This window comes from Pan troglodytes, chromosome 13 (genome assembly GCF_028858775.2).
Source record: "Pan troglodytes isolate AG18354 chromosome 13, NHGRI_mPanTro3-v2.0_pri, whole genome shotgun sequence".
Lineage (NCBI taxonomy): Eukaryota > Metazoa > Chordata > Mammalia > Primates > Hominidae > Pan > Pan troglodytes.
This window is the reverse complement of record NC_072411.2, coordinates 142,272,159-142,286,640: the sequence shown is the minus strand read 5'-3', so window position 1 is coordinate 142,286,640 and position 14,482 is coordinate 142,272,159. Positions and strand designations below refer to the sequence as shown.

The 14,482-nt window shown below is 45.1% G+C and overlaps 1 protein-coding gene across 1 annotated transcript in view; it reads left to right on the top strand.

Annotated features, from left to right (window-relative positions):
• The window catches only part of NDUFA10 (NADH:ubiquinone oxidoreductase subunit A10), a 64,268-nt gene that overhangs the window by 7,272 nt on the left and 42,514 nt on the right, over positions 1–14,482 (top strand). Inside the window, exons 5-8 of the mRNA NM_001071805.1 lie at positions 2,820–2,941; positions 5,992–6,071; positions 10,267–10,321; positions 12,338–12,423. Coding sequence (NP_001065273.1) covers positions 2,820–2,941; positions 5,992–6,071; positions 10,267–10,321; positions 12,338–12,423 — 343 coding nt within the window. The remainder of the gene's footprint in view (positions 1–2,819; positions 2,942–5,991; positions 6,072–10,266; positions 10,322–12,337; positions 12,424–14,482) is intronic.

The following is a 14,482-nucleotide window of genomic DNA, read 5'->3' as shown; positions in this document are numbered from 1 at the left end:
CATGCTGAGCAGCGGGTCAGGTCACCAGCAAGTGTTTCTGGAGTGCCTGTGGTGTGGCAGGCTCTCTTAGGTGCTAGGGATATGAATATGAAGAAACTTAAGACAAGGCTCCCACGGGCCTGGGGTTGGGGGCTGTTGAACCAGTGGGGATGGTTCATTGTAATCAAGTGTACTTAGCACTCCTGAGCATTACTCCTGGGTGCTTTGGGGGCACATAGGAGAAATGTGTAACCGGCTGGGAGATGGGATAGTGTCAGGGACAGCTGTTTTGATGAATGGCCTGTCATCTGTAGCGCAGTGGGAGTGAGGGACATGTGGGGATGGTGGAGAAGCCTGCGTCTGCCACAGGCTGGTGGTGGTGTCCTATAGTGAGGGCTGGGTGCTGGGGGAGAATGATGCTGGATGAGGCTGCACGAGGAAGGAGCTGCGCCTCGGCGAGGATGCTTGGCTTCTGTCCTGAAACTAGTGAGGGACCACTGGAGGATTTTTAGCATGGCAGAGACATGGTTAGATGTAAGTTTAAAATGGTTGCAGGCCTTCATCTGAAGGATGCATTTGGTGAGGAGAGACGGAAGGGGAAGGAGCCTATCTGGGAGGAAATTGGGGTGGGACAGGCGTGCACAGCAGGGAGGCTGCACTGGGCAGTGGGAGTTGCCGCTCAGGAGGGACACTGGGCAGGCCTGGGTGGGTGCTTTCCTGTGTGCACAGTGGGGAGTGGCGTGGACCTGCCCTGGCTAGTGGGCCGCTAAGGGGGAAGGATGCACAGGGGCAGTGGACCGATGTGGCTTCATGTTTGGGTGTTGGATTCCTGAGTGTGAGGTTCCCGTGGCAAGGTGGCAGGAGATACCTGTCGGCATCTGCTGAGTGTCTGCTGAAGTCTGAGGACTGGCCTGGGCTGGAGTCTGCAGGCGTTGGGGGTCCAGCACTGACCGTGAGCATGCTTTCCTTGGGAGAGCCCAAGGGGTGATGGGGGAGGGCTGAGACCAGATCCTTTGGGGACCATTTCTGGGGTGATGAGACCCCCACTGAGGGATTGAAGCTGAATGATCAGAGGTGCACAGGAGGAAGCAGAGGGGATGTGGGGAGGGTTGGTTGTTGGTGTCACATGTGCTGTGACTCTGATGGGAACTGAGAAGTGACTGTCGCGTTTCACCTTTCGGGGGCTGGTGATGTTAGCCAGAGTCGTTTGAGTGCTGGGCTGGGGGAAAGCAGATCATGTTGGCTAAAGGACAGGTGGCATAGAGCAAGGTGGGGACCACCTGAGAAGTGGGTGTACTGACAGGAGTAAGGGTGAGGGTGGGAAGCAGGGTGAGAGCAGACTCGGTGAAGGGAGGTTTTACCTCAGCAGCAGGAGAGACCGGCCTGCTACCGGTCCAGCAGTCAGGAAGCAGACCCGAGGTCCCGTGTGCTCTGCCTGGCTGCGGGTTTGTGTTTGTATGCTCAGGTGAACGGTACTCCACTGGCAGCCTCCATCCTTTGCTTTGTCACACCTCCTCCTGGGTGGTCTTCCTTGTTCTTTAGCTCATGCCGTTCCTGACCCTGAGCCAAAGGCTCATCCCACAATTGCCTCTAGAGTGAGGTTACTAGGAATGCTCACTGGAACTTTTTTTTTTTATTTAATTTTTAAAATTTTTATGTATTTATTTTGAGACTAGGTTAGGAGACTGGCTAATGTTTGTATTTTTGGTAGACATGGGATTTCACCATGCTCCTCAGGCTGGTCCTGAACTCCTGGGCTCCAGTGATTTGCGCCCACCTCGGCCTCCCAAAGTGCCAGGATGACAGGCGTGAGCCACTGTGCCCAGCCCATTTCCTTTAAAGCAAAATAGTTGTCTTTCTGTGGACCCTAGCATGGCCGTCTGTCACTTCTGGAAGGTTCCACACGTGAAAAGCTGCAGAGGGGATGGCTTCTCAGCATGGCCTCTCCACATGCACTGGTGTGCACTCTCTGTTGGCTTCTGGGAGGTCGGGTGTGCATGAGCACGTGCAGGTGCAGAGTGCTCTGAAGAGCGGCAGGGTTCCCTTGGGTGGCACGGGCCCTGCGGGTGCCGTCTGGATTATGCATTCTGTGTAGTGATCACTTTAGGAGAATTATTCCTCAGCCTTAGCTGCTTTCAATTTCATTTTGTCACTAAATCTGACTCAGTAGATACTTCTGTGCAGCTGATTATACTACTGAACCGGGATAAATGTAGCTTGATGATTTTCAGCTGAGTTATTTGAAAAATAAAGTATTTAAAGCTGTTCTTTATTCTTCAGAGAAGACCAGACTCTTGTATCTATTATTACTATGAAGAAATATAGTAGCATGTATACTATATACCTGCAACATATATACTGCAAGTATATGGAATATATTTCAGTTCAAAGATCACTGAACTGTGACCTCCATCTTGCGTGACCTACGTCTTGCCTCAGGAGCAAAAGTGAACCCTTAAATGTGGCTAAGATGTGCTAAAGATCTGTCTTTTAGGATGATTAAGGTCACAGTTTAAATGCTGGTATTTTACTCTGTGTAAGTAGCTTAATTTTTCTGGGCCTCAGACCTTTGGTTTGTAAATACAGTGGAGGCGACAAGCCCTGTTTGCAGGGTTGTGGGCACCACAGCTGCTGTCTGCACATGCCCTGTGGCACCTGGAGCACAGTCACATGCCATGTGTGTGGTCAGTGCTTAGAACTGTGACCGAGATAGGGTTTGTAGATTGGTACGTGGCTTTGAGAATTGCATGTATGTTTGCCCTTTTATTCAAGGAGGAGTGTGTTTTGGAAACCTGTGTGGGGACTGGTAGGTGACAGTGCCCCTTTCTCCTATGTGCCAGGTGTGGATCACTACAACGAGGTGAAGAGCGTCACCATCTGCGATTACCTGCCCCCCCACCTGGTGATTTACATCGATGTGCCCGTTCCAGAGGTCCAGAGGCGGATTCAGAAGAAAGGAGATGTAATGCAGTTTTCAATCAAAGGCCAAGCATCTCTATTTTGAATGTAGATCAGCACTAAAAGCCCTGTTTTAATAGCATTTATACTAATTCCTACCAGTCCTCACGAGGAGAGTGACACACACCCTGTTCCCACTTGAGAGAGGGCATCTGCAGGGGTGGAGGGGAGACCCCATGGCTGGGCCTGGTGCCACAGCCTGCGGGCCTGCCGCCCTCCAGTGCTCTGCGGTCCCACTGTGGTCCCCGAGTCCCCTCAGCTGTTTAAACTTGGGAGGCTGGGGAGGGCCTCCTGGCAGAGCGTCCTCCATCCCTCTGTCACGTACCTTTCTGTTCTCTGATGAGGTTTTTGTGTCCTATTGTTTTCTTCCACATTGGAAGCAATTTCTAATATCCCTTGTCACTTCAATCTATTTAACGCAAATCGTGCCTCTCCCCCTTTTTCTTACTTACCAATTCTAGAACAGTAGAGCAGTGATATCCACACACATCCATTTACTCTTTGTAGTTTTCATTGGATCTTAATTAGGTGGCCTCGAAGCAACGCCTTTTGAAGTGACCCTGTGGCCGTCGGTAGCTCTGTTGGCGGCTTGATGGAGGATCCTGAGATGAAACAAAGACCGTCTTTGCCCTATGGCGAGTTCTTTGTTTTTTTTTTTTGAGACAGAATCTCGCTCTGTCACCCAGGCTGGAGTGCAGTGGCACGATCTCGGCTCACTGCAAGCTCCGCCTCCCGGGTTCACGCCATTCTCCTGCCTCAGCCTCCCAAGTAGCTGGGACTACAGGCGCACGCCACCATGCCCGGCTAATTTTTTTTGTATTTTTAGTAGAGACGGGGTTTCACTGCTTGTTTAATACTATGTTATTTTTTCCTGGAGGAGAATATGGTCTCCTTTTTGATACTGTGATGAAAATGCAGGGCTACCTGCCTGTTCCTCACTCTGATGCCCATCCTCAGTGCTGGAATTCTTGTAGGTGCTCAGGAAATACCTCTCTGGATGGTGGGTTCTTGTCAGGGCAACAGTAAAGCTCTGGTTATTTTTTGCTGCTCCTGAAAGATCCATGGGACTAACTTTCCTTCTCTGTTGCAATAGTAGAAACAGCAAGATGTCTATGTATGCCTTTCTATTGCCACTCTGGAACTTGTATTGTTTAAGCATATGCTTGTAAGTATATTGTATAGCTAGACTTCTAAGAACCTTCCATCAAGTGGCAAAAGGAGGGAACTACAAGTTCAAAATGTTTGTTTCTCAGTGGACTAACTGGACACCTTTGCTTATTATGCTGACATTTATTGAGAAAAACAAAGTCATACATTTAACATTCTCTAGATAATTCTTTTGTTATCTGGGAAAACAGTATTTCAAAAATAATTCTGAGGTCTAAAGTAGAGCTGTCAACTTTTTAATTTTTCCAAGTAAAGTCTTCAATACTGTCATCAGCTAAAATTACCCCATTTTATAAAAGACATCACATTATCAGTAAGTCTGTGTTCTTATTTTGATTTTTATTTCAATGCAGTCTGTGTCTCAGTATTGCACCTTTTGGGAATAACTGATAGGAATATCCGAAAACCATTTCTAGATTCTAAGAAAACAGTCAAAGTGATCAATAACTACATATTTTATCAAGTAACTTCAGGTCAGAGTTCTGAGATGGTTGTGTTATGTTGCGTGTTACGGGCTTATATTACACTAGAGTTTCTTTTATAATCAGTTAACATTTAATCTTATTCTACTTGGCACATAGCTAATGATAGAGATTTAGAATCATATCACCTCTTTTATACTTTTGTTGATTTCACTCACTCCTCTAATACAGAGCACCTCCTATATGCAAGGCGCCTGTGCCAGGCACCTAGGAGGCTGCAAAGATGAACAAAGATGGTCTCTGCCCAGACACCAAGTCCTTATTGGAAAATAGAACTCCCAATTACTGCCTTTCCCCCTTTTGACAGAGCAATGAAGTGCAGCATTGCCTGTATCATCCTTTCCCTGTGCCCCGTCGCATTACTAGAATTAATACATGTTCAGTAAATATTTATTCTTTGAATGATAGGGTTTTTCTTATTTTGAACAGCTTTAATGAGGTATAATTTATGCTCCATAAAATTCACCCATTTTAAGGGTACGACTGAATGATTTTGGGTAAATTTACCAAGTTGTTGCCACTCTTGCCATAATCCAGTTTTAGAATGTTTTCATCATTTTGTAGGTTGAAACCGCAGGCCTATTCGTTTCTTTCTTCCTTCCTCTCTCTCCTGTAAGTGTTGATTGAGCATCCACCCTGTCCTAGACCCTGCTTGGTGCTAGGGATATACCAGTGAGCAGGGTGGATGAGGTCCTCACCCGTGAGCTCATATGCTGATGGGGGAGACCTACAGCAAGCAAGGAGATAAATAATAAATACATCAAATAGAGGTAAATGATGTGAAGAAAACAAAACGGGCTGAGAAGATAGTGTGAAACTGTAAGGAGTTTTAAATTTTAAAACTTGCTACTCATAATTAGATTTTCAAGTTTCTGAAATTGGCATAGTGCATTTCAGATGATGAGAGAGGTGACAGCCGTAGAAAGTGGGAGAAGTGGTTGCAGGGAGATGGGTGAGCGATGGAGGTGGCGAGCAAGTTGGAGAGATGCAGGGAGAGCCAGGTGACAAGAAGAGAGTGTGCTGAGGACAGATGGCGGACAGACAGGCCACTGCCCCCAATTTTTGGTGCTCTTTCATTCCTGCACTCAGGCACGAGGCAGACAGGAAAGACAGGCAGTGCTGCTTCGTAACAGGCATCTTTCTTGCCCTAAGTATACATCTTAGAATGTGTGGAGAAAGTCACGCTATGGGAGCACTTGGGCAGGCTCAGGTGTTCACTGTAGTAGAAGGAGAATGACTCTAGCTGATGTTGGGACCCTTTACTGTCACCCCGCAGTCCCCACACTGCCCCGTGTGAGTTGTAAGAAAATGGTGCTCAGTGATTGTCTTCGCATTTTATATACGCACAGGTCAAAGAGAATGAACTCTAAATGTTTCCCAGTTTGATTTTTCTGCTTTTGTTTAGCCACATGAAATGAAGATCACCTCTGCCTATCTGCAGGACATTGAGAATGCCTATAAGAAAACCTTTCTCCCTGAGATGAGGTGAGCCAAACACACGACTGATTTACGGGGCTAAAACTTCTTCGCCACTCGTTTCTTAGGCCCCAACAGCCCAGGGAGTTTTCTGTCTTATTTACTGCAGTGGATATTGTCTGAGATGTTTAATCTGATGTTTATAAATAAGAAAAACAGGAGACATTTCAGTTTGATTTTTGTGGGGTTTATTGGTTTATTTGTTTCGGTTTGCTTATCTTGTCAGTACTTTTGCTCTGCTATATTTCTGAATTTTTTTGATGCTAGAAGTAAACCAAGCTCTATTCCATGACAGGTTTTACCATAGAGAACTTGTGTATTTTTACTTCAGGTGGCAACTAAACATTCGTGTTTACCTAGAAGGATTGATTGGAAGTGTATTCATGGAGAAAATTCATGAAAGATAACACTTTCTCTGGACATTCTTAATTGATGTCCTTGAGAGATGTTTGGATTAGATGAAGGAAACACCACCAGACTGTTTTTCTTTCTTTTCCCCCTTTCTTTCTTTGTTGAAAGCACGTGGAAAATGTGGTTTCACTCATCCTATGGCTTGTCATTCTGCACTTCTTGGGTATATTCGTGTGTAAGGAATGTCTGCCACACTCATTCACGTCCAGTTAAACTCAGATTGTTTGAATAATGCTTGAAATGAAGATTTTTATACTATTTCTCATACTTTTTAAAACCCTAAGCCTCTTTTGGTGCCTAAAAATCTCATGTTCTTGTTGTTTAAAATTTCAAAGTAACTGTGAAGTTGTGAATAAAAACAAAAGTATAGCAATTTTAGAAAAAAAGTTTTATTTTTAAATTTATTTTAGTTAAATACTGAATATTTACAATGAACAGCCTTAGAAGATAATATTGTTAGACCATAGGTAATAATAAAATCGAAAGTGAATAAGAGAAATGTTCTATTCAGGGAGTTTTTTCTGTACCGTAAGTATTAACGTTTATGTCATCTCTGCTTGTTTGTGGTGAGCGTTTCTTTCTTAGGTGGTAAGAAGACAGGGTGGCCTCTGGCTTCCTTTTAACCTGTTGTACTGCCCTGTTTCCAAGGCCACAATACCAAGGGAAGTATCTAGAGCCAACGTGAATAAACAGCATAAACAGAGATAGTTGACCCTAGAGTTTCAGGCTCAAAAATTACTCTTGGAGATCTTCTGGCTTCAAAAACATCACTGAGAAAGAGCTTTGTCATAAGTTCTCAAATGGAGTTTCTAGCTACAGCATCAGCAAAATAATGGCTGGTTTCAGCCCGCGCACAGGGCAAGAGTTTCTTTTACTTTGCCGCCCTCATAGACTCGTTAAGCCTCAAGCATTTATTTCTTACCACTTGGTCTTGCTGTGTTTTTAGCTCCTGTTTTAGGAACAGATACAGTCTCTGTTCATTGTTAAAGTAGATCTTACCTGACAGCTCAAGCCATATGGATTGATGGGAGCCACTTGATGTAGGGGTCATTTGTCACACATTGAAGAATGAGTACCAGATGTACTCTATGCAGTATGCATTATTTTAAGTGCTGAATTGTAGACCAAGATCAAACTGCAGCTTTGTGATGGACTTGGATCTTAAAAGTTTTCTCATAGAAATTCACTATGAAATTTGGCTGAAACTATTTTGTGTAAAATTGCAAGAAACCTATGACGAGTTGTATTTTAAAATTTATTGGCCATTAGCATTTTAGAATTCAGGAGTTATTTTCCAACAGAAACAATATTAGGTTTCCCGGGCTTGTATATTTAAACCATGGTTTAGTTAAATACTGAATATTTTTATTGTTAGATCTTAGGTTAGACCTTAGAAGACAATATTGTTAGATCATAGATAATTAATAAACAGTAAAATCAAAACTAAATAAGAGAAATGTTTTTAGTTTTAATACTAGTATTTGAAATAAAGCAGATTGACCTGACAAGATGATGGCTCCGTTGAAGTTCTGTGTCTCCTGTCTTTGAGCAGTTCCTCCTGTGTTAGCCCTTCTCTTTGTCACGTGCTGATATATGGTGATGTTTCACTGTTTTTGTATTTGTTGCTTATGAATGCATAAAGAGCATTGCAGCCTTTTCCAAAATATTTGTATTGTGGGATTTTAAGAGGTACAATGAGCTAACTCTCATAGGAATGTGTATTTTCTGGCTTTGTCAATATTTGTGACCCAGATCTTAGGCGTACATGTCTTTCTCCTCATTACCTGAATTGTGAATGTGTTAATGAGTATCAACTTAGTTTCACCAACATTTGGCCATTCCCGTGTTCAACATATATTTATTTACTCAGCTCCAACACTGCTAGCTCCCAGTGTCAGTGTTAGCTGAGACACAGAGGTACACAAGACAGGGTAGGGAAGGCCTTTTTGAGAAAGAATCATCTCCTCTGAGATTTCAGAGACAAGAAGAGGAGCGCTGAGTGACCAGCCTGACATGTAGCGAGTTTTGTAACTGTCTTTATTGTTTCAGATTGTTCTAAGGTGGGTGAGGAGCTGGGGAGGCTCTGGAAGTATTGAAGTAACTTGGGGGTTCAGTAACACAGCTTGTGGCTCTCCTCGGCCCTGAGCGACCTATAGGAATAACCACCATTGAGGTCGCACGTGAACTGCTGGCCCAGCCCTTTATGGGGGTTTCCTCCAGATCCCTGACTCCACACTTGATACCTTCTTATTTTAGGCCTCCTTTCACAAGGCAGTGGGAATGAGAGGCAGGTGTGACTGGACGGAGGCGGTTTTATTTGTCTGTTGCCGAGGTTGTTAGCATGCTGAATGGAGGCGCACAGAAGATAGAAAATGGACTCTCCAGGTTACTCTCATCAGGTAGTTTGGGGTCTGGAGCTCATTAAGGGCAGGAGCCCTGTCTTCCCCACCTTCCGTACCCCACACAGCACCTGGCTCCTGGTGGGGCTTCAGCTAATGTCTGTTCAGTTATGTGTGTTGAACGAAACTGTCACATCATCCTGATCTCTCATGACCACTCTTGTGCAAATACGTCAGATAGTTTGTGACCTTTCATATTGCTGTGTGAGAACAAATAATGTTTCTGTGCCAGCCCTGTTCATCAGGGATGTTTAAGACCTCTGTCTCCTATACACTTCAGTTGAATATTCACTTAGGTGACTTGCAGAGGGAATTATTCTCCTTTGTCACTTTGTGCCTTTCTCTTCGTAATAACAGTGGGTAGCTGTAGAGGTTCAGGAAGCAATACAGCAAGTCCTGTAATTAGCGTGGCCTTTTCCTTGCCAGCCCTAATGGCAAATGCAGTAAGTTACTTTCCTCACTATGGATTTATTGTTCACTCTGCTTACAGTTTCTGACCATTTATGTTGATCTTAAGGGTGCTGTGAGGAGTGCAGTGATCTCGTTGCAGTAAGAATCTATTATCCAGTTGTATGACTCTGTGAATTGTGAGTTATAGACTTGTGTGGAACAGATGTGTTACTGAGTGATTGTAGAGCTTGAAGACTTTTTTCTTTTTCCTACACTTTGGAAGTGATGTGAGTCAGTAATGATGAGACTTAATAAAATACAAGCACTTTACCTGTACTACGTAATTTAATCAACCAGTGGTCTGTTGAAGATGGTCAGCAGAGTTGGTGAAGTTTGTTTGGTACCATTGTAGGGGTCAGATGCTGATTTCAATATGAGAATAAATAGCTTGTACGTTCTTGGAGTGTTTACTTACCCTGTATGTTTACATCCTAAATGTGTGGAGGGTGCTGTGGTGCAAAGATGCCCTCTGCCTGTGCTCGGTTAGGCCCTGGCCTGTGGAGGGTGCTGTGGTGTAAAGATGCCCTCTGCCTGTGCTCGGTTAGGCCCTGGGCTTCGTTGTTCTTCCCTGCAGCGGGCACTGCATTTGGCGATGGTATGTGCAGCTGCTGACATGGCTCATGTACCTTGCTCCTGTGGACAGTGATGGCTGTGGCCTGTCACGCCCTTGGCTTGGGGGCAGTGTAGTCAGGAGAAGGGAAACGAGGAAATGGTCTTGCTGTTGTCACTGTCAAGCCAGCCATGAGAACATTCTGGCTTCTTTTAACATGTCCTCCTGAACCAGTCAAGCTCTAATGCACCCTCACATGCCCAGCACAATGCCCAATGCAGAGAATGTGAGGTTTTAAATTTGAGCAGGAGACTTTAGCGGTATGTATTCATTTGTACATTTAACTTCAGCTTGGAAAAGTTTACACTGAATTTCATCTTGTTTTTTCTTACAGTGAAAAATGTGAGGTTTTACAGTATTCTGCAAGGGAAGCTCAAGATTCAAAAAAGGTAAGAAAATGGTTGAAAAGTTGAAAGTTATTCCTACATTTGATTCATGTGTAAGGTTCTTGCAAATCAGATCGTCAGTTAGATTCCCACTGGTCTTAACAAACATCACTGTTTTATCACCTGAAAGCAGTGCCAGTCAAACCCATCATCACACTCGCCTGGCCATGAGGTTTCGAGTTTCTTTCAAGTAATTCGGTTTCTACGATCTGAAAATTACAGATGTCACAGAATCTTGGGTCATCCACTCCACCATTTTTATTAAAGAGATGGAAAATTGAAAGTTGGATTAGTTAATGGGAAAGATTTACATGTAAAGATAACAGTTTTCCTTAAATTAGTGTGTTTTGTGAAAGTCTAGTAAATCTTGGTGTAGTTTTCAGGGAACTTTATGAATAACAGCCAGACAAACATTAAAACATCTGAAGAAGAATAACGAAAGAACATTTGCCCTCTCACATACAGAAACAAACTATACGATTGTAGTAAGGAGAGCATTGTGGTGTTAATGCAAGAATTAATAAAGAGCTTAATGGAACAAAACAAGAGTCCAGAAACATGTATGCACCTGTGTGTAAGTATCTTCAGTTTGGCAAAGTTAGTTCCTTAAAGGATAATTACAAAAATGAAGTAGAGGAAAATTGTTTCCTAAATGGTACTGAGGCAATTGAGCATCCATTTGTTAAAAAACAAGTTTTTTATTTTGTATTTTATATATTAAGCATAAATTACTAAAAACAAAATGAGGTGTAACAATTCTAGAAGAAAATACAAGTTTCAGGATCTGGTCTTGAAGTGTGAGTGGTGCCTGTGTAACAGAGAAGCTTTGCATAGTTGGCTGCTGGGGTGACAAGCACGCTTCAGTTGCCTCTCAGCATTGGGAGGGTGAGAAGAGGGAGGTTAACTGAGCTTTTCTGCACAGAGAGTAGCATTCTCCTTGCAGAGGGAAGCCCTGCATTCTCGCCCAGGCTCTCCTACTGCCAGTTGTAAAGTTCTTTTGAGACCTTGGTTTATTCTACTCAGACTGATTAAATTACATTTCATTTTCTCCTCCGCCTTCTGTTTCTGTTTTTAGAGTATTTATATACCTTTGAGAGACTGTTTAGGTGGCATGTATCTTAGAAGAAGAATAATACATTTTGTCTCTAATAATATGTTATTTGAGTTCATTTTTGAATTTACCCAAATTCCCGAAACTAAAGAGGGTTCATGAGTTTGGCCTGTTGTGAGGAGAGAGTGCGTATGGAAAGATTACTCCTCTGGAAGGTCAGACTGTGTAGACAGCCAGCCTTGAGGCCGGGCACCTAGATCATTAGGTCTCTCTAGGTAATGGGTTTCTATCTTATTCTTTTGTCATTTTGAGGCGCTAGGTTTTGCCTTTTAGAAGGAACTTACTTGGGAAGAAATGAGTAGCCTGTCCTGAAGGCTGATTTTTCTCCCCTAGTCTTCATTGTTCTCACCTGTCCTTTTCTCCCAGCCTGCAGGGTAATGTCTGTCCTACTTGATCCCTGAGTGTTAGCTAGGCAAGGCCATACTGTGATGCAACTCTGAACCCCACCATTTCGTTAAAGGTCAGCCAGCTTCACTTCCATTCTGTTACGGTGTGATTCTTCCTGCCAAATATTCATAGCTTATAATGTATTAAAATGTTACCTCGTGGCCAGCCATGGTGGCTCACGTCTGTAATCCCAGCACTTTGGGAGGCTGAGGCAGGAGGATCGCTTGAGCCCAGGAGTTTGAGACCAGCCTGGGCAACATGGCGAGACCCCATCTCTACTAAAAATGCAAACATCAGCCAGGTGTGGTGGCGTATGCCTGTAGTCCCAGCAACTCGGGAGGCTGAGGTGCTGAGGTGGGAGGATTGCTTGAGCCCAGCAGGCCAAGGCTGCAGTGTGCTGTGATTGTGCCACTACTTTCCAGCCTGGATGATAGAGCCAGACCCTGTCTCAAAAAAAAGTTATTTCATTTAAATTTCTAAAATGGGGTTCTCTGTTTAAATTGGAATTTTTCCTGTCTTAGGCGGTAGAGGACATTGAATACCTGAAGTTCGATAAAGGGCCGTGGCTCAAGCAGGACAATCGCACTTTATACCACCTGCGATTACTGTAAGTGCATCTGTGTGGGGGCTGCTGCATGTCTGGGGTCTACTTGCATGATGGGGAAACTTAGGGAAGTTTGAAATAATTATGTTTCAAGTTAGGTGTTAGCAGCACCAACCCAATACTTAGAGGTATTTTCTCTTCCAAACAGCTCCTGAACCCCCTGGTCTGATACTTAATTTATTGAGTGCCATTATTAATTTAACAGGCATTTTGCTTCCACTATGTGCAACACCGTTCCAGATTTAAGAGATACAGTGTCAGATAAAATTCTTGATGTCTTTGAAAATGTGTTTTAGTAGGGGAGACAGAGTAAACAAATAGATAAACTGCGTCAGGTCACAAAGGCCAGGGAGAGAAGTAACCCTGAGTAACAGGGTGGTGAGTAGCTAGGGGTGACAAAGGGCCTCTCTCGGGATGAGGCCTAAGTGAGGCCAGGATTAGGTCCTGTGGGCTGTGGGGTGAGCAGAGGGCAGGGGCTCGGCAGGTGCAGAGGCTCTTCAGGCAGGAGTGTGGTGGGAAGGTGCGCCCAGCAGCCAAGCCAGTGTGGCCGGAACAAGTGTGGGGAGGGGAGGCCACAGCAGAATGGAGCAGGACTAGGAGGGGAGGCCGTGGCGGAAGGGGGCAGGACTAGGAGGGGCGGCCGTGGCGGAATGGGGCAGGACAAGGAGGGGAGGCCACGGTGGAAGAGGGCAGGACTAGAGGGGAGGCCACTGCAGAAGGGGGCGGGACTAGGAGGGGAGGCCACTGCAGAAGGGGGTAGGACTAGGAGGGGAGGCCACAGCAGAAGGCGGATAGGTCTTGGTGCATTTGGTGGGTTTTCTTCTGATGAGATGAGATGCCGTTTGGGGGTTTGAAGCAGAGGAGTAATACGATATGACTTATATCCATTCAGCTATTGTGTGGATTCTTTGGTATCTATTAAATGAAAAACAAAAACCATACCGATTAGGTAAGGTTGAAAAAAGCTGTCTTTGTCTGCACCACTCTATTGAAACTGCTCCTGCCAAGGAGACGGCCTCGCCATTCCAGATGCGGCAGACCCTTGTCTGTCTTCATGCTGCTCCCTGGCCCTGGAAGCAGCACCGCTGCCCCTCTTCTCCACTCCCTTCTCCTGGTTCCATGCCCTCCTCCTCCCCCACTCTCTCACTCCTCCACCAGCTGCTGTCCTCTGGGGCCGGGCTCTCTTTTTCTGGTTCCTTCTGCCTGCTGCCAGGCTCTAGCAGGCACAGTGACCCCGGGCAGTGTCTCGTCCATTGAATTCAATTTCTTGAGGACGTACCTAGTCACACAGCTGTGGATAGCGTGGATACCACCGTAGGTCTTGGCGCAGACCTTTACCCTGCACAGCCAGCAAATATCCCTCGGCTGCCTCTTGCAGTGTCTCTGTGCGTTGACCTTCCCACCGGTGATCCCCAGCTCTGCCTCTTCTGTCCTGGCTGGTGCTGGCCACCTGGGAATCTCATCCTGCTTGGGTCTGTCCTCCACCACCCACCCCCTGCTGCTTCTCATCACTGCAATGCCCAGTTCCTGGTATGGGCCTCATATCCAGCGTGCACTCAGGAGATGTATCTGGAGTGAGTGACTTTGATTTCTTTTAGGGCTATAAATTCTACAAAATTCAGAGATGATTTTGTAATGAAAAGTGCTGTTGTATCATAATTCTGATTATTTATAAATCAAGATTGGAGTAATTTGAGGGTCTTTGACTTGTGAAAATGCAGGAAACATGAGTAGCTATTTGGGGATCTGCCTTTTGTGTTAAGCCTCGAGCCCTTGGCCTGAGCCTGCCCTGTGCTGCTTCCTGCCTCTACCCAGGATGCTCTGCGCAGACTGCACCAACACTTTGCCTCTCGAGGGCCTGGAGGCACAAGGATGGCCGGGGCACTCAACTTCCCTCTCCTCAACGTTTGGAAGTAAATTAGGAAGTTGGTGCCTACAGATGGCAGCTCTGTTCTTGGCCCTGTGATGTTGGTGTTCTTAGGCCGTTGGTGCTTACCTTCTTTCTCTACCTGATGGGATGTGAGTGATACAGTAGTCTCCTAGGATGACCAGAGGGACAGCT